Source organism: Eublepharis macularius, chromosome 1 (assembly GCF_028583425.1).
Source record: "Eublepharis macularius isolate TG4126 chromosome 1, MPM_Emac_v1.0, whole genome shotgun sequence".
In the NCBI taxonomy this organism is placed as follows: domain Eukaryota; kingdom Metazoa; phylum Chordata; class Lepidosauria; order Squamata; family Eublepharidae; genus Eublepharis; species Eublepharis macularius.
The window spans coordinates 186,076,871-186,095,082 of record NC_072790.1 but is presented as its reverse complement, the minus strand read 5'-3'; the positions used below and the strand labels follow the sequence as shown (position 1 = coordinate 186,095,082).

Below are 18,212 nucleotides of genomic sequence, written 5' to 3'. Positions count from 1 at the left end.
GAAGTCTATGGTCCTAGTATGTTTACAGTAATAGTAGTAAAGTCTGTGATCCCTCTTATTCCTTTACTGATAGATCTCTTGAGGCCACTTTCTTATAGTACAGCCCTCCCATCTGAGCAAAAAGTCCTCTTGGACAATTTGGTTTTCCATCATTTACGGACGGCCAGGAGAGTGGGAGCTTTCCTAACCTCCTCAGGTAGGCCATTCCATAAAGTGGGGGCCTGTGTATGGGCAGCTGCTGATTTTGCCCATGTGAAGGGTGGCACCTGCAGAAGGCCCTGTTCACATGAACGAAGTGGTGGAATATTCCGTGGTGGAATATAGGGAGAGGCTGTAATGATTTTAAGTAAATGCGTGTATGTGTTTTTATATGCTTGGTGTGGTATAGAGGAAGAGTGGGGGTGAAAGAGTGGGATGAGTGAGTGATATGATTGGTTGATGACTGAGAGTGTGGGCGGAGTGAATACAGTTTTAGACTGAGACTGGAGAGAAAAGCTTCAGTCAGGGCAAGAGAGGCAAGCTGTGTGCAGCCTGAGTATTTTAAGCCGTTCTGAGAGAAATATTCAGTCAGGGAAAAGCAGGCAAACTGTGTGCATGCCTGAGAAAAGGTCTTACTTGTAATTGAGAGAGAGATTAATATCAAAAGCAGGCAAACTGTGTGAAGCCTGAGAGAAGATCTGTGTGACTAGGTTTAAGTAAAGTAACTTTAAGAATTGAGAACTACTCTTTTGAAACCATCAAGTTTAAGAAATAATATGAAACCGATATGCTTCTTATAAAAATAAAAGTTTACTTTGTTTTTTTTATATCCCAGAGAATCTATCATTCCTATATCCAATTCCTATCCTCAGGGCCACATAGTACCATGAAAAGCCTGACCCTTGTGCACGTTACTAAAAGGAGAATTAGATGCCATCAGTATGCAGATGACCGCTAGCTCTGTATCTCACTATCAAAACCACCATGGGCACAGTAGAGATCTTGGGTCGCTGCCTGACAGCTGTGGTCATATGGCTAAAAGCAATCAAATTGAAACTGAACTCAGACAAAACGGAAGTGATGCTTGTTAGGAAGGCAGAGATCTTGGATGACATCATGCTTCCCACTTTTGATGGAGTTCATCTGACCCTTGCAGACTCCGTCAAGAACCTAGGAGTTGTATTGGCTCGAGCGTTACTGCTAGAAAAGCAAATTAAGGTAGCTGTAAAAAAAATGCTTTCCACAAACTTAGCCTAGCCTGGAAAATGGCCCACTACCTGATCTGATCTGACCACCTAGATCCATGTCATGGTAACACTGAGAATTGACTACCTCAATGTGCTGTACATTGGTCTCCCCTCTAAGTTAACTTGGATATTCCAGTTAGTGCAGAATGCTGCAGCTCACCTATTCCCATTCTACAGTCACTCCATTGACTTCTTATCAGTTACTTAGTCCAATTCAAGTATTGGCTATAACCTACAAAGCTCTCCATGGCCTTGGTCCATATCTACGGGACTTCCTTTGTTACGACCCTTTCTTTTGGGTAGATTTGGTCTTTAAGCCTTTTTATTCTTGCCCCCTCTTGGTAGATTGCTGCCACCAGGAATTAAATTCCAGAATAAATTTCCATAGCTACAAATGAGTTCCCCTAAAGGCTTTACATAGAAGCTGAACAACATGGGGGATATGACTGCACCCTATGGAACTCTGCATGTTAATTCCCATTCTGCAGATTGTTGGTTCCCAACAGCTACCCTCCAGGCACCTCAACAAGGTGGCAAAGTCTACTGTATCAAAGGCAACAGATAGGTCCAGGGGGAGCAACAAAGAAGCATGGTCTTGTTAAAAACTAAAAAAAAAAAGTGGCTCAGTTTATCTATGTAGCTTCACACACCTGAAGCTGGACATTCAGTAACAGCTGACAATCAGCAAGAACCTGTTTAGATGCTGTTTTGCCTTACAGACTACACCAGGGTGAATCAGGATTAGGCCTCAGGATTGTGACTTCTACCTCCCACTGATTTCCCAGGAGATCTGCAAGATCTTCCCAGGTTTTTTGTTTGTTTGGGAGGACTACTTTCTAGTAAGGAAGGGAAAAGCAAACAAGCCCAAGTGCCTGTTTCTGAAAAAGCCTTGGACAAGAAACTTTTGTTATGGTAGTTAAACCAGAGACTAGGATATGATCATCTGCAGTGTCCACACACACTCTGTAACCAAATCCATTAAGGCATCCAATACATCAAAATCACATGATAATCTGATGTTTGCAAGTCTAATATTAACAGTCCCAAATAACTACATTTATTTACTAGATTTGTTAGGTGATTTTAAATATTTCAAAGAAGTGAACAAATAAAAATCAGCAAAATGTCTTCTGTTTACATGTCATCACCCAGTCTCAGCTCTTGAAATAGCTCTTAAAGAGCACAGAAATCCTCCCTCCTCCTTGGCTGTGGGCAATGAGAGATGCACAGAAAGCTGAACTGGGCTGGGGAGGGGGGTGGAATTGTGCAAGTACACATCTGGGCAGGGACAGCAGGGAAGCTAAAATAGAAGAAAGGTATTCCTAACAGACATCAGAGTCCTACTGGGTGGCTGTAAGGGGATGGAAAGGTGCCCTGGAGCATGTGTGCAAAAAGACAAGACTGTTTCAGTAGGAATGAGCACCAGCACCTTGAGCCTTCCAAAATTTGCAAGTGGTGCTAGACTGCTTTGAATATACTGTGTAACAGTACTAATTCAGCAAACAAACATGGGTGTAACCAAATCAATCAAAGAAGAATTTGGGTTCTGTTTAAAAATATGGCACATTCAAACCCACATTCAGTCCCTCCCCCCGCCGCTGCCGCCCCCCCCCCCCCCGAAATTCAGGCTTAAGGCCCATTCACCTTATAAGCTGAGACTGGCTTCAGTTAGCAGCTGGTGGCTACAAAAAAAACCCCTACCTGGATGGCAGCCCCATGTAGCTTGCAAGTGGCAATCTTGCAGGTCAGCCTGATCACAGGCATGCTCCCAATCACAGGTGCAACACTGTGGGAATTTCTAAGACAAGCTGACTCCTCCATAAAGGCTGTCCCTTACAAATATTACAGTTGTAGGCCACTCACTATTCAAGCTGCATTCACAACTCTAAAATGGGGGGGGGCTATTGCCCATACACAGGTTGACATTAACTGAAAGGCAATATTCTCCTGAGTCAATGAACAGCTGCTTTATACTTACCATGCTGGATATGAGCATTATCAATGCATCTGAGATGATCTATAGACCTGGCAAGAAAGGATGCTTCCTTGTGGAAAAGGATGAAGAAGAAAACATTAAAACCAGTCAATGCAATGAGAGGGACATGCTAAGCACCAGTGCCTCCTATGACAACTGTTAAATATTTCTCCAGTTTATTTCCAGCCCTGGCTTTGAGGAGAACTGCTTAGCTTCCACATGCTGTGCTCCTGGCAGCTGAGGTGGGAGGGGAGCAAGCAAGCAAACCAGTGCTGGGCAGGGGTAGAATACTTCTTCCCCATGGGTGGCTTATGTGTGCGCAATTTCCCCTTTCCACCCCCTTGGGCTATGCACGTATCCATGTGTATGTTATTTCCCCTTTGGTTTCTCATATACATGTTTTATCTCCCCTTTACAACTCCTTGGGTTTTTTTGGCGGTTTGTGAGGGTTTATTCCCCCCTCTGCTTATTCTCCCCTTTCTGCTTGTAGGGGGTACAGTTGTCTCCACCTCCTTGTAGCTGATTCTGTCTCCTGTGGTGGCATCCACAACCCTCCCTCAAAACGCCTAAGGTGCTCAGAAACGTTGGGGACCCTATATTAGGGTAATGGGGTTGAGAGTCTTGGTTTTTTTTAAAAAAAAATATGCCTAACGAAGATTGTGGCTGTATACATGCTGTCAGCTATTCTGATTAAAATAATGATAGCTCAATTGTACACATAAAAATACAGTGCAATTTTATCCTGCTGTTTGCAACAGGAATGAAAGCAGACGCAAGAATGATAGGCTAAAAAAAGTCCACTGTAAAATAACATTCAAAAATGAAATTGATCAAAGATTTTCCCTCTGAATTTCCCAAGTCTAATTTTAATCAAAATTGTTTTACATTATTCAACTGGATCTACACAACCACATACACAACACAGAAAGTGAGAGGTACAAGCAATGAAAATGTCACATTACACCTCTGGGTATTTGTTCCATTGCACAACATACTCCCAACAGCAATGTGCATGAAGTACATCCAGCTCCAGGCTGCAAGGAAACTGCTGATATGCTAAATGTAGCAATTCTAGAAAACAAGACAGACAAGATCATTCACAGCTTTTTTCTGCAGGAAAACTACTAAACCACTTCAGTTTACTTCCAAAGTCATTTGACATTCAAAAGTCTGCTTCACATCTTTACCTAGTACAGTTTCTAGTCCGGTCTGGTCTTCCTCACCCTCAGCTAATATACTGCCAGTCTGTGGAGGTTCTTCTTCATTTTCTTCTCTTTGCCATCCTAATCTAAGCAATGGTGGACTGAGGTCTTGCTTGAATACCCATTTTGCTACACTATCCGCAATGCCTCCTAAAAGTAAAAACAAAACTTCAAAATCAGTGTTTTCTTCCTGTAAGAGAAGCTTAGAGCCAGCCTATGCACACAACAGGATCAAGCATTAAAGTTCTCATAGGATGGAATCCTTTCCAGTTACAGACAAGTGGCACATTTGACTGCTCCCATGTGAAACCATCCAGGAAAATTTTACCACTGAACGTGTTCCAGGTCTGTAGCTTTCACAGCCAAAATGACAGGTGTGACAACACCCCCAGCCCCCAGCGAAGTAAATGGACGGAAATAAACATATTCAGCAAATGTCTATATCCCCAAGCATTTCAATCCTAGGATGATTCCCAAATCCAAGGATGGCTCTAGGTGTTGAGGGGGGGGGGCGGGATGTCAGGGCAAGATGCCCTCTGGTATCTGAGTCCCTCCTACTAAATATATAACTCTATTCTGGTTCATGTACAAACTCATAAGCAAACACACTCCTGGAGGAGGGAATAAGCACAACTGTTTTGCACTCAACCCCTCCCCTTGATCCAGGCACCATAAAGCCTCTTATTCCCATTAACAATATACATGTACTCACACATACTCTTCCACACAATTCCTAATAGCTATTCTGAAATGGCCATGGTTGCCTAACATTGTACTGACAATGGCATCCATTCATTAGTTTTATGCATCAATGAATCTTTAGAAATGGAATGTTTTCCACTGAAAAAGAAAGCACTGGAAATTTTTCCAGACTTTTTTTTTTTTGCAAGACAACTTGCCTCAGGATGAATACACTTTCCCGGAGTTAACTTGATTATCTGTATCATCCTGGAAACTGGCAAGAAAAGATTTTTTATGCAGCATGGAGTACTGATGTTTCTAGAGGTGCTCATCTGCATAGGCATCTCTCACTCTCGTGACTGGGTGTTTTTTCTTTCTGAAACTGCATGTGCATTTGTTAGGTGGAACTGGGCAGTGGGGCCAGAGGAGATAAACCCCTTTTCCTCCCCCTCTACAGATTTAAGGGCTGCCCCTTAGCAAACTGCTCAAAGTGGAAGTTCTGCTATATTCAGTTGTTCTGATTCATAAGATTCCACATGATTTATTCTTCTAGAAAACAACTATGACGTTTCCTCGTCCTTAAACAACAGAAATGGCACCAGAGCCCATTTTAAAATTCCAAAAATAAAAAAACTAGTTTATTAACTTTAGAGGGAAAACATCAGGTGAAATCAGGGGTTGAAAATTTTTGAGGTAATTCTTTTTGTGTGTGTTTTTCCCCAAATATTAAAGAATAACAAACAATAAATTACTTACAATGCAAAGAAGATAAACTTGTCATGAGAGAAGTAACTTAATACAGAGCCTGAAGGCTAACATTGTCGTAATTATACATAGTTTGACTTTTCAAGTTAGGCCAACAAAACTGTAAACAAAAGGATCAGTAATTCTGATGTAAAATCAGAATATGCACAGACTTCAGTTCTTATGCTTTTCTTCAGAGATAATTAAAAACTTATGATCTGAGGCTTTGGTTCCTTTGTTGTTCTCCAAGTGCTCTAGAACACTTTCTTTTAATATTCTTTCTCTTCTGGAGTTAGGAATGCTGGAACCCACTTTCTAGTACCACAGTCCTCTTCTCTTCAAACACCAGAGCTTTCCTTCAGTTGTTAACTGAATCTGAGGGTCTCCACAGGCAGTTTTCAACCACACCCGATCAGGGATCTCTTTACTCTTCAGAGCTACCTCCCTGTTTAACTGGGTAAGGAAAATTTCCTCTCCTTAGATGTATCCCCTTTCCATTACCCATCTGAGTCTGCACCTATTTCCCAGACTTCCTTGCCAACTTTTACCCAGTTTTCCTGTCAGTGTTAAAACTAGGGATGTGCAATTCAGAAATCCGATTCGGAAAAAATTCCCAAACCGGATCCCAATCCGTAAAGATTCGGGATATCCGAAGCATTCGGAATGTCTCGGAAAGCTTTGGGCCCTTTAAACACCATCCAAATAGCCCTCCACCCCCACTTACCCTGGCCCCGCGGTTGGCGTGGGCTCCAGCCCACGCAGCCGCGAAGCAGCGGAGGAGGCAGTGCAGCAGGAGGCGGTGCGGCAGCAGAGGAGCCAGCTGGCTCCAGGCTGCCACCGCTGCCGCCGAGCAGCGCTGCCACCGAACGACGACAACGACGCCACCACGGCCCATCACTGCTCAGCTGATCCCCCTCCTCCTCTCTCTCCAGTGCAAGGTAAGTGGGTGGGGGTTGGAGGGGTTGCCCCGGGGGCACCCCCTCCAACCTGCACACTCCTAGTTAAAACTGCTCTGTTAGGACTCCATCTCCTCCAACTCTTCACACTCAATTCCTCTCAGCTAGGACTGAAAAACAGACTGTCCTTTTTCCAGCTTATGGAACCAAATCAGATTCCTTGGAATAGCCTGTCACTCAAAGCTCTCTGTGTCTGTGAGGGATTAACCCTTAAGAATACTGCAGCTGTTTGTACAGCACTTCCATTCTCTGCACTTATCATTCTCTGCATATTTTGTTTTTACATTAAGATTGTATTACACTATCTTAAGTAGCTTCCTCAAAAAGAACAACTTCAAAACGTATTGCTTCCTATTTCATCTTTTCCTCTGTCTGCATATGTGCGAGGCCATATGCCACATAAACTATTGACATAAATTTCAGATGACAGATTTACCACTTTACAGTTAATTAAGACCAAATTACAAACACCCATCTGACTCCCTGCAGTGTGAATTATTCATATTCACACATCTTTTTTCTTTTTTTCATATACCTTCTTATGAAATGAATCTCAGCCTCTCTCACCCAGTTCAGATATCACTTTTTAATCCACCCCCATGATGGAAAGATGGGGCAAGTTCTTCAGTGTAAAGGCATAGATTACAGATGTGGGTTTCTGTTTGAATTGATTTAGAAAGAGATGAAGTTTAAACAACAAGGAGATTAAGAGTTATTTTCATATTTTGGTTGTTATGACAGAAGTTATTTGTTTTCCATCTGATTAAAATATTGATACCTGAGTTTCTCTTCTATCTCAGATAGAAAGTTACAAGGATTATGCGTTCAAAATTGTTAGCTGGCTTCTCACTATCCACCTGAGGACAATTCTTGTGAAAACAGGTACCTGGTTGACAGCTTTTAGAGGACTCCCAAAGGCACACAAAACTCTTCACCCCACCACAAAAATTCACATAATTTTAATTTCCACAGACACTGCTCCTTTCCTTTATCAGTTCAATGCTGGACAAACAATAGCAAGCAATATACGCTCTATACTGAAGAACAGATGACAATCACAACACAGTACAATTGTAAACGGAACTACACCAAGTTCACTGACTTTAGTGGACTCAGAAGGCTTTACCTAGAATGTCACTGCCAGTAAGTTAAATGGAGCAGTTCACTGGACACCTGTAAAGAGTTAATCCACATACCAAGTCACAAAATTTGGCCTTGGGTAAGGGGAAAAAGCAGAACACAATTTTTCAAGCTCTTTTGGCAAGGAAGCCAGTATGTGTAGTGAGTTAGAGTATCAGCCTAGGATCTGGGAGACCCTGGTTTGAATCCTCGCTATTCCATGGAAGCTTACTGGGTGACTGTGGGCCAGTCATAAACTCTCAGCCTAACCTTCCTTATACGGTTGCTGTGAGGATAAAATGAAGGAGAGGAGAATGATGTGAGCCGCTTTGGGTCCCCATTGGGGAGAAAAGGCAGGGTACAAAGTAAATAAATTAAAATATAAAGTAAATAAATAAGCTCACCTTTTCCTCCTTCAAGCAGTTTCTTTACAGAGAGTCTGCCCAGTGGCTCGGTCTGCACAGAGGACACCTGGCTTCTTTTCTTGCCCACTTTACTATGCAGGAGCGTCTGAAGTATTAGGCAATCCTCTAACTGTTTCAGCAGAAGCTTCCAGTATTCGGTATCAAGGGAGAGGGCTTCCCAAGGGTCTGTGTCAGCAGCTACAGTTATCTGGGAAAACTAGCAGAAGGGGGGGAAATGGATTTGTGAACTCTGACGTTCAGCTGAAGAAGTTGAATTGTTAGGTGATGACTATTTCACACATTATGTAGAAACAAGTCAGCTTACAGAGAGTGCACTAAACAGATAGCTACAGCCAAACACAGCTCCCTGGACACAGTACCCGCATAATACATATTTGTCGCATTCACAGTTGGCATTTTTAGATGTAGATGCAAACCTAAAAAATATCAGTGGCCACTGAAAGCAAACACAGAGCTAAAGTAACCACAAAAGCTATCAGTAAGCCTTCCCTTGGGCCAGAATGTGACAGCAATTAGTTCAATTCAAACTTTTGTCTTGACTGGAACCTGCTACGGTGACTGCACTATTCCACTGTTATACCAACTGCAGTGGCTGCCGATTTGCTTCCAAGCTGTAACCTGGACTTCAACATTTAAAGCCCTGAACTTGAAGGTCCACATCCATGAAGTCATCTCTGGAGCTCTGCTCTGCATACCAATAACAAGGGAGTTGTAAGCGTAAGGAGCTAGGCATCTTCTGGGACTTTCCTCGGACTGTGGAATTCTCTACCCCAGGAAGATCACTTCATCCCCTTTGTGTATGACCTCTCAGAAACAGAAATTGTTTCCTTCAATGGTCCTGTTCTTTGCTGATTTTATGCTCTTTATAGTTTTATTGGTCTGATTTACCACTGTTTTATGAATGGTTCATTAATTTTTATCTATTTTGTTATCATTGTTTGACTTGTTTGCCACAGAAATATGAGGCAGGAATCCTCTAAAACAGACAAATCATCCATTAACAAAGACATGGCATAACAATATGTTTAGATATACCAACTTTTGGTTGTTGTGGGTTTTCCGGGCTGTATTGCCGTGGTCTTGGCATTGTAGTTCCTGACGTTTCGCCAGCAGCTGTGGCTGGCATCTTCAGAGGCGTAGCACCAAAAGACAGAGATCTCAAATGACCTGCCAACATCTTTTCCACACTGTGACACTGAGAGATCTCTGTTTTTTGGTGCTACGCCTCTGAAGATGCCAGCCACAGCTGCTGGCGAAACGTCAGGAACTACAATGCCAAGACCACGGCAATACAGCCCGGAAAACCCACAACAACCATCGTTCTCCGGCCGTGAAAGCCTTCGACAATATACCAACTTTTGCTACCCTTTTAAAAAGAGTAAGAAGTAGGAAAATAACACTGTCATTTCACACTTCCCTAAAATCAACCAGCATCTCAGGCAGACAGATTGCAAACTCTTAACTGTATTAAATGTCAATACAGGCTATAAACCCTCAGATGTCATTAACACGCTTCATTTGGACTTTTGTCATTACTTTCCAGATCACTGTGAATCTGAAATTCTTAACTAAGGGTTCCAGACAACACTAAGTGAAGGCAAGGTCAGTTTTCTTTTAGGAAGGCACCAGCTTCTACATGCTACGTTACTTACCTTTTTCTCAGCTATGCTATCAGTTATCTGTGCTGTTACAGAATGCCCAACGTGAGCTGATAATAAGGCAGCTCCATTATTCTCTGACTGAACACAGGCTGTGCGCATTTGTTGCCACCACGGGGAGACTGACTGGGAATCCCATGAATCATCAATAGCAACTAGAACAGAAAGCGGAATGCTCAAGATATACAGATTATGAACTAAAATTAGCAGATTAAAATACAGTCTAAAAGTGAAACAAACTGGATTTTAAGTTAAAGACAGCAGATTCAACACCGTAACCGTTTTGCAGACATGCAGTTTAGTCAAGACATTGCAATGTGATTTAAAACCATGTGGCCAAGAAGTTCTCCCAATTAATAAGGAAAGAAATACTTCTAAAAAAAATTAAATACTTGCAAAAGTTATGAGCAACAAATACCATCTTATGACTGGTTCACATATGTGGGGAAATGAAGTGAAAATGAGGTGACAGAATGAAATCATAGAATCATAGGGTTGGAAGGGACCTCTAGGGTCATCTACTCAAACTCCCTGTACAATACAGGAAATTCACAAATACTTCCCCCCAACACACACACACACACAGTGACCCTTACTCCATGCCCAGAAAATGGCAAAACACTGTCAGGATCTCTAGCCAAACTGGTCTGGGGACAACTGCTATCTGACCCCAAGGTGGCGGTCAGCCTTACCCTGGGCATGTAAGAAGGGGCCACAAGAATTAAGCACTGATGTAACTCTTCCTGCCCTCCCTCTCATGATCTGCCTAGGTTCACAGAATCAGCATTGCTGTCAGATGGCCATCTAGCCTCTGCTTAAAAACCTCCAAAGAAGGAAAACCCACCACCTCCTGAGGAAGCCTGTTCCACTGAGGGACTTAACCGTCAGGAAGTTTTTCCTAATGTTTAGCTGAAAACTCTTTTGATTTAATTTCAACCCATTGGTTCTGGGTTGAAATTAAATCAAAAGAAGGCCGGGTTCTGTCCAACTTTCTGGGGCAGCAGAAAACAACTCTGCACCATCCTCTATATGACAGCCCTTCAGGTACTTGAAGATGGTTATCATATCACCTCTCAGTCTTCTCCTCTCCCAGCTAAACATACCAAGCTCCTTCAACTTTCCCTCATGGCACTCCAGACCCCTTACCATCTTTGTTGCGCTCCTCTGGACACGTTCCAGCTTGTTTATTATCCTTCTGAAATTGTGGTGCCCCAAACTGAACACAATACTCTAGGTGAGGTCTAACCCGAGCAGAGTAGAAATGCACAGCTTTGGACTATAAGATATGTACTGCTTCAGGCTATAAACTACGAATATTCCTTCATATCCAGAATTCTAGGCTGGAATCTACCCACCCTCCCCTCTTTGACTGCATGATTATGCAAGACTGACAAGTGCTGGTGCCATTTGCAGAACAGACTCCCTGCTCTGAGAGAAAAGGGAGGGGAATAGCTCTTTCTAAGAAGGTACCGTTAAGATGCAGAACTATGAATTGGCCTGTGCTTCAGAGTTTCCCATGCCCATGCAGAGACTACAGGCACTCCCTCCTCAACGATAAGCTCTTTGGTCTACTTGACATGTAAATGCAACTTGATTAAAATTAAGTCAAATCAATGAGTTCTTTAAGTGAGTGTACTTTAACTCAGTACACTCTAGAATCACTGGGGTGGGATCCTGCCACTGCACTGACAGCTTGAAACCTTTCTCCAGTGTATGAGGCCCTTTCAGTGCAATCGTAAGTAGGGCTACACCCTTCCAAACTCACTAACACTGAAGTATGGTGTAACTCTATTTAGGGCTGCATTGTTAAGCTGGAGGAAGATCAAATCCACCCCACTCTAGCCTGTTATCTGACATCAGAGCAAGTTGTTAAGCTCCGGGGAAAAGACAAAGTACAAGCTTCACACCTGAAGCTCAAGCACACTTTAGCAAGGGGGAGAGCAGAACGCATTTGTAGAGGGATCTGTGTGACCTAGAGAACCTTACAAAAGCCAACATCTAATAAAGCCACTAATGTGGTCTAACTGGGCAGGAATGAGAGAGGACAGGGTACAAGTTTTACTTCAGCTGAGGATTCAGTTGGGGAGATCTGGGGCACTTCAGATTCAGTTCTTTCTGTCTGCAGAACTGGAAACTGAGACCTACTTCATAAGATGCTGTGAAGTTGAACATGAAGATGCTGGTCAAGCCCATATCAAGGAGCTATTTGCATGACAGGTAGTTGAGATAACAGCAGACATAACCTTCAACTGCCCCCTAGCACAAGGGCCAAGAAGCTTCTCTAGCTATTGCAATCCTATGACGTAACACCTGACCGAGAGCAGCAGAGGGAGACAACAGCTCAGATGAAGTTTCTACCATCACAGTTCAACTGGTCTTTCAAAAGGTCTGCTGCACCCCATCATGCCAAAAGCTCATGTCCTCTATATACTGTGATGACAGCATAGCTAAACCCACAAATCTCCCTGAAGCGAGTCTTCTAAAATGATTCACTGGTTCATTTGTTTTGAAATGCATTTAACGCAGCACTAACTTTGGCTTTACTCAGAGCTTTAATTACTACTGACACAGTGAGGGCAATGGCACATTTTCAAGGAATATGCACTGGCTCATTTCCATCCTGGGAACTCATCTTACCAGTCATTCTGCTCAGAAGGGACAGCGCAGTGTGAAGGCAGCAAACCGACTGTGTCCTCTGAAGGATGTATTTTTCCTTGGAAAGCCACACACTGAGAAGCAGGGACTAAGAAAGGGGGGAAAAGCCCTTAAAAACAAACACATTCAGGAAAGGGCCTCTCTAAGGCACTCAGGCTAAACAACAGTAGTGATTTTGGGCCCTCAGTTCTGAAGGGGATTGGAAACCAAAGAATTATGCTGGCCCCCACAACACCCATGGGCCCTTCTTATTTCAATATGCTTCTTTAAAGGGGTTAGAGCACTCTCTCTCTCTCTCTCTCTCTCTCTCTCTCTCTCTCTTTCTCTCTCACACACACACACACACACACACACACACACACACACTTCCTTCACACAATCCAGGCACATCTGCAATCCCCAACACACAATCCAGGCACATCTGCAATCCCCAACACACAACACCATTTTCACTCCATGCTGAGGTACCCATTCCAAGCTCCACTAGACAACTTGCATGGCCAATCTGAACAGAAGTGATGTTTGACAGTAGCACCCTTCATTACACCCACCACCGCTCAGAACTGATGATAAAAAGCTTTTCATACCCACAAGCAAGCGTCTTCTCTTTCCACACCTTCCCAGCAGCATCTTCTAACCCCAAGCTATTTCACTTGCACCTGATTTCTCACGAGCAGACAAAAGCTAGAAAGTAGGTCCCACCAAGGCCAATTTTAACAGTAAAAATCCTAAACGGTAGCATGCTACTCACCAGTAACCGCTGGGGACTAAATCCTGCAGACGTCAGGATATGGCACATTTCCTCTGTTGAACTTTCACCATGTAAACATTTCCAGAAAAAAAAGCTCCCTATACAGAGAGAAAGTATCACAGAGTTTCTGTCACTGAATGGGAAGCTTCATCTTCTTCTAAAGGCTTGCAAGCCATAGGAGCTTTAAAAGGAGCCTACTGACTTCCTTCTCAGGGACAAGTGAAGCAAGCAACACTGAAATCTGCACAGCTAACACTGCCAGCAGGTAATGCTCATGAGAGTTACACACAATCTTTTCTGCTCAATCCCCATGCAACACATCTGATTAAGGACAGGTGCTCAGTAAATGCTTCAGCAACTTTGGGCATCCCTTTAGTCTGTCTCATGAACATCAAAATATCATTCTCATCCAGAATAGACCTTTGGTCACTTACCGTGAACGGTCCTTCTCCTCTGAGGAAAGGACCCTTGGGTCCTTGGATCTTGGGTGATTCCCACCATCCAATCAGGAAGGCAGGAACTAATTTTCTTCCTCTTCCTGTCTGGCGTGTGGGACACCCTCTCTTCAGTTCAGGTGATTCCACAAAGCAGTAACATTGAATTTATCATTCAGCAATTATCAATACTGAGAGAAAAAACACCTGTGGCATTAACAGTTACTGTAAATAAAGCATAACCCAGAGGAGGTAGAATGAGGCAGCAGAAGGTAGAAGAGAACAAAGACCCATGGAGGACAAGATGTCCTCCTGTCTTCAGAGGAGAAGTACCCTTCACAGTAAGTGTACAAAGGCCCATTCTCCCTCTGAGGCGGAGGACATCTTGGGTGCTCCCAAAGCAGTTTCCACTTTCTGGGTGGGGTGTGATCTTCATCCAAGATCAAGCGTTGCAGTACTTTTCTATCACAGGTGGTGTCCACTGAATCATATAGATTTAATTTGTATCATCTCACCAAGGTCTTGAGCCTTCTGATGTGTTGTGTCAGAGCATCTCTCTAGGATATTTAGGGTACAGGTAGAAATAGGGTAGCTTTATCTCTTGCAACCTATGGAATTTGGAATAGACTTTTGGAAGAAAGGTAGTGACAGTGTCAGGGCTTGCAGCGGCCGCCACCGGGCAGGGTGCTGGGTGGTCTGCTCCTGACATCAAAGGGGGGCCAGGGATTCTGCAGGACCCTGCTTTGTGGAAGGAGAAGCAGTATACATCACCCAGACTCCCTCTCAGTCCACTCGCTGGCCTGCTCAACCTGTGCCACTCACCCTCTTTGGCCTCTGCCATCTACTCCTCCTTCATCCACTCTCCTCCTTGCCTTTACTCTCGCACTGCTCTGCTCCCACTCCACTCCATCACTCCTTACTCACACCCACCACCTCAGAGCTCTTCCTAGCCACCTTATATAGGGTTTCCTTTCCCCGCCCCGCCCTCCTTCTAGGCTTGTTCCCTCTCCTGACTTGGCCCAGCTGTGCCTTCCCTCAGGTGTTTCCCTCCTACCACTAATCCCTTCTTGGCTTCCTTGCCTTGCTGGCAGGGTGGGGTTGAATGCGAGCCATCCCCAGCTGAGGTCTCCTTGGCCTTGCTCTCGAGGAGCTGCCCCAGTAGGCCTTTGAACTGCTGAGCATGCCTGGCCTTGCTTGCGAGGAGCTGCCCCAGCCGGCTTCTGCGCTGCTGAGCTTGCCTGGCCTTGCTCGCGAGGAATTGCCCTGGCCAGCTTCTGGGCTGCCTGCTCATTGATGCTGGGCGGGGCTGCCCATCTCCTCCCCCAGAATGCCTGTGGCAGCTCCACCTGGAGGGGCTTGGCTCCCAGCACCTCCTGAGCCAGGCTGCTGTCCTCTAGCCGGGGTGTGGCTCTGGGCTATAGTGGCTGCTTCTCCTCCTTGGCTGGTAAGGGCTCTGTTTGGGCTGCTGCTGGGTCCCTATTCCCCCTGCCTTGGCCCTTTTCCTCTGTCCTGCTTAGCCCCCTCTCTTCCCCCTGGAGGGTGGGACTGGCTGGTCTCTCCCTGCTCCCTCCAGCCCTCTGAGGCTTTGGCCTTTCGCCCCTTCCCCCTGAAGTGGGCAGGTTCTGGACCTGGTTCCTGGCTGGGGTTGTAGGGCCACTGCCTCCCGGTTGCCTCCCACTGCTCCCTCCTGGCAAGTCTGGGGGCTGGGACTCAGACCCCGGACAGACAGTACGAAGTAACACCTTATTGTTGTGAAAGATACAGAGTTCAGGTCTGACTAACGATGCGCTTAGGTCTGAGATTTTTCGGGCAGACATGACCACAATGAGGTAAGTATCTTTGTCACATCCTTGTGCCATCTTGAGGTCTTGGATCCCCCCTGCTTGTTATATATGTCTTGTCTGCAACCTTGTCCATACAGATCAGGATGTGAGAGTTCACTATCTGAACTGGAACAAGGCCAGAAATTGCTCACATTTCCAAGACATTGATAGGAAGACATGCTTAACCTGTAATGCTTGTGTCTGTAAATATTTCTAGGGGTCATGAATCTTGCTTTGCATTGGGTTGGTGACCTTGGCTGAAACTGGTTTTGATCTGAAGTGGTGCCTGAATGAGAAGATCTGTCTTCTCTGTGATCTGTGGTTAATAAGATCTGAGAAAGGTCTGAAGTGATCTTGCATGTAAGACAACCCGAGGTACCACATTGTTGTTAGCCACTAGCAAACCCATCAGTTGGGTAGTGTCATGAGAAGTGATTTTGCACTCTGATGACAGTCTCGGCCAGCTGTCTGGTCTTCCTGACCTTTTCTTGGGTTAGGGATAGACAACACTCTTTTGGTGATTATGATCATACCCGGGTGTTTCTGCTTTGTAGGAACTGAATGGTGAACTGAGTGTCATGGTGAGATGTTTCTTTGAGCTTGATCTGATCAGGAGATTGGCTGGGTACAAGTGAACATGAATACCTCTTTCTATAAGGCATATGATGGGGCTGATCAGGAGCTTTGTGAACACTCTTGGCGTGGTGGACAAGCCAAAAGGGATGGCTCAGAATTGCCAACTGGTTTTTTCCCCCACCCAAAATCTTAGGTATTGTTGATGGGTTGTCAGAATTGGTAAATAGAGGTATGCTTCCATGAGATCTGATGATGTCATGTATTCTTCTGGCTGAATGGCCTCTGTGACTGAGCGTAGAATCTCCACTCAGAAGTGATGCAATTTGATACATTTGTTCAAGAACTTGAGGTCTAATAACACCCTCCAGTCCCCAGGCTTTTTAGGGACTGAGATTGAGTAGACCCCTGTCCTCTTTCATTGTGGGGAACATGCTCCACCGTTTGAATGCCTTTTGGGGTTAAAATTTTGCGTAGGGGAGCGATGGCAAAACGTTATGGTGGGTAGCTTCCAAATTGTATGGAATAATCTTGTGAGACTATTTCTAAGGTACAGACATCCGCTTGTATGTCGACACAGGTCTGATGGTAAAGAGCAGTTGGCATCTCACAGGGAAAGTTTGCAAGTCCTGTCTTAGAGAGCTAGTATCAAGGTTAGATCTCTTTCCTTGTGTGGAGAACTGTTTGATCTTGGGACGAAGTAAGCATTATCCCCACAATACAGCTGGGGAGCTAGGACTGAGTGGAATGGTTTACCCAAGGTCATGTGGTAAGTTCATGGCAGTAGTGGGATTTGAACCAGCAGAGTACTGCATCACAGTTCAGTTACTTAACCACTATACTACAAGTGAGTTCCTGAAAGGACCCACCCCCCTTATTAAAGAGCAGTCTAGATTAACCCCAGGGTAGTCGCTTGGAATCCTGTCTGGACCTTAGTAGAGCGTGTTGTGAATAAAATGGCTGACGGCCAAGGGATTGCCTCTCAAATGGTTTGTTTTTGGCAACACTTTCTTTTGTCCTTGATCTCAACCCAGATCTGTCGCAGGGCATCCCCAAATAGCTTGCCTCTCTGAAAGTGGTAAGCCAGGATGATATTTTTAGAGTGTAAATCTGGTGGCCATGCTCTTAGTCAACGGTGCCTACTTGTTACTGCTGCCGAGATCATAGTCCTGGAAGAAAAGGTAACTGCATCCAGGATAGTGTCTGCCTTGAAGGTAGTGGCCTTCAAAATTCTGTTTGCTCCTCCCAGGGAGGCATCTATTGATGTATGGGAGAAGTTGGATCAGTTTTCTGATCCACACTCCTGATGCTCTGGAGACAATGGAGCAATGGCTGTAGCCTTAATAGCCGTGGCCATGGCCTCGTGAACTCTCTTCAGTGTGGCCTCTCACTTCTTGTCTAAGATGTCTCTGACTGATCCTTGCTCGTCCTCTGACAGGAGCCCAGATGACTGAAGTGTAGCCACTGGAGCATCGATTGCAGGTACCTGCAATATCTCATTAGCAAAGAAAGGTAGTGAGTACAATTTTTTGACTATGTTCGAAGATTGCTTATTGATTGATGGGTTAGGCCACTCAGCCTTGAGCTGTCTCTCAAAATATTCTGGAAATGGGAGGACCTTTTCTGAGGAGCCTTCCCTAGGAAGAGACTCTTGTTTCCTTGAGTCTGGATTTGGTATTTCCTGTCTATGAGTCCTCCTCCCCCAAGGGTAATTACTGCAGCCCTAAGGCTGAGAATATCTTCAGTAGTAAATACTGGTAGATCTCAGATTCAGTCAGCTGGGCTGACTGTTCTGGCAGGGATATTTCCTTCTCCTCTGCATTTGAAGGAATTCTTCCTTCTCCTTGTCATTACAGACGCACTCCGAGGGTGATCCCCCTGCTCAGTGGGGATCCCTGCCTGATAAACATTACTAGCTGCCTTATTTGGACTCAGACCATCGGTCCATCAAGGTCAGTGTTGTCTACTCAGACTGGCAGCAGGTCTCCAA

The 18,212-nt window shown here is 44.6% G+C and overlaps 1 protein-coding gene across 2 annotated transcripts in view; it reads right to left on the bottom strand.

The window, feature by feature from the left end:
- The window catches only part of RAB3GAP2 (RAB3 GTPase activating non-catalytic protein subunit 2), a 76,706-nt gene that overhangs the window by 8,477 nt on the left and 50,017 nt on the right, over positions 1 to 18,212 (bottom strand). For both annotated transcript variants that reach the window (XM_054980663.1, XM_054980672.1), the window contains exons 21-27: positions 13,393 to 13,490; positions 12,624 to 12,729; positions 9,981 to 10,141; positions 8,308 to 8,524; positions 4,389 to 4,553; positions 4,166 to 4,272; positions 3,205 to 3,271 (exon numbers count right to left, since the gene is read on the bottom strand). In XM_054980663.1, coding sequence (XP_054836638.1) covers positions 3,205 to 3,271; positions 4,166 to 4,272; positions 4,389 to 4,553; positions 8,308 to 8,524; positions 9,981 to 10,141; positions 12,624 to 12,729; positions 13,393 to 13,490 — 921 coding nt within the window. The remainder of the gene's footprint in view (positions 1 to 3,204; positions 3,272 to 4,165; positions 4,273 to 4,388; positions 4,554 to 8,307; positions 8,525 to 9,980; positions 10,142 to 12,623; positions 12,730 to 13,392; positions 13,491 to 18,212) is intronic.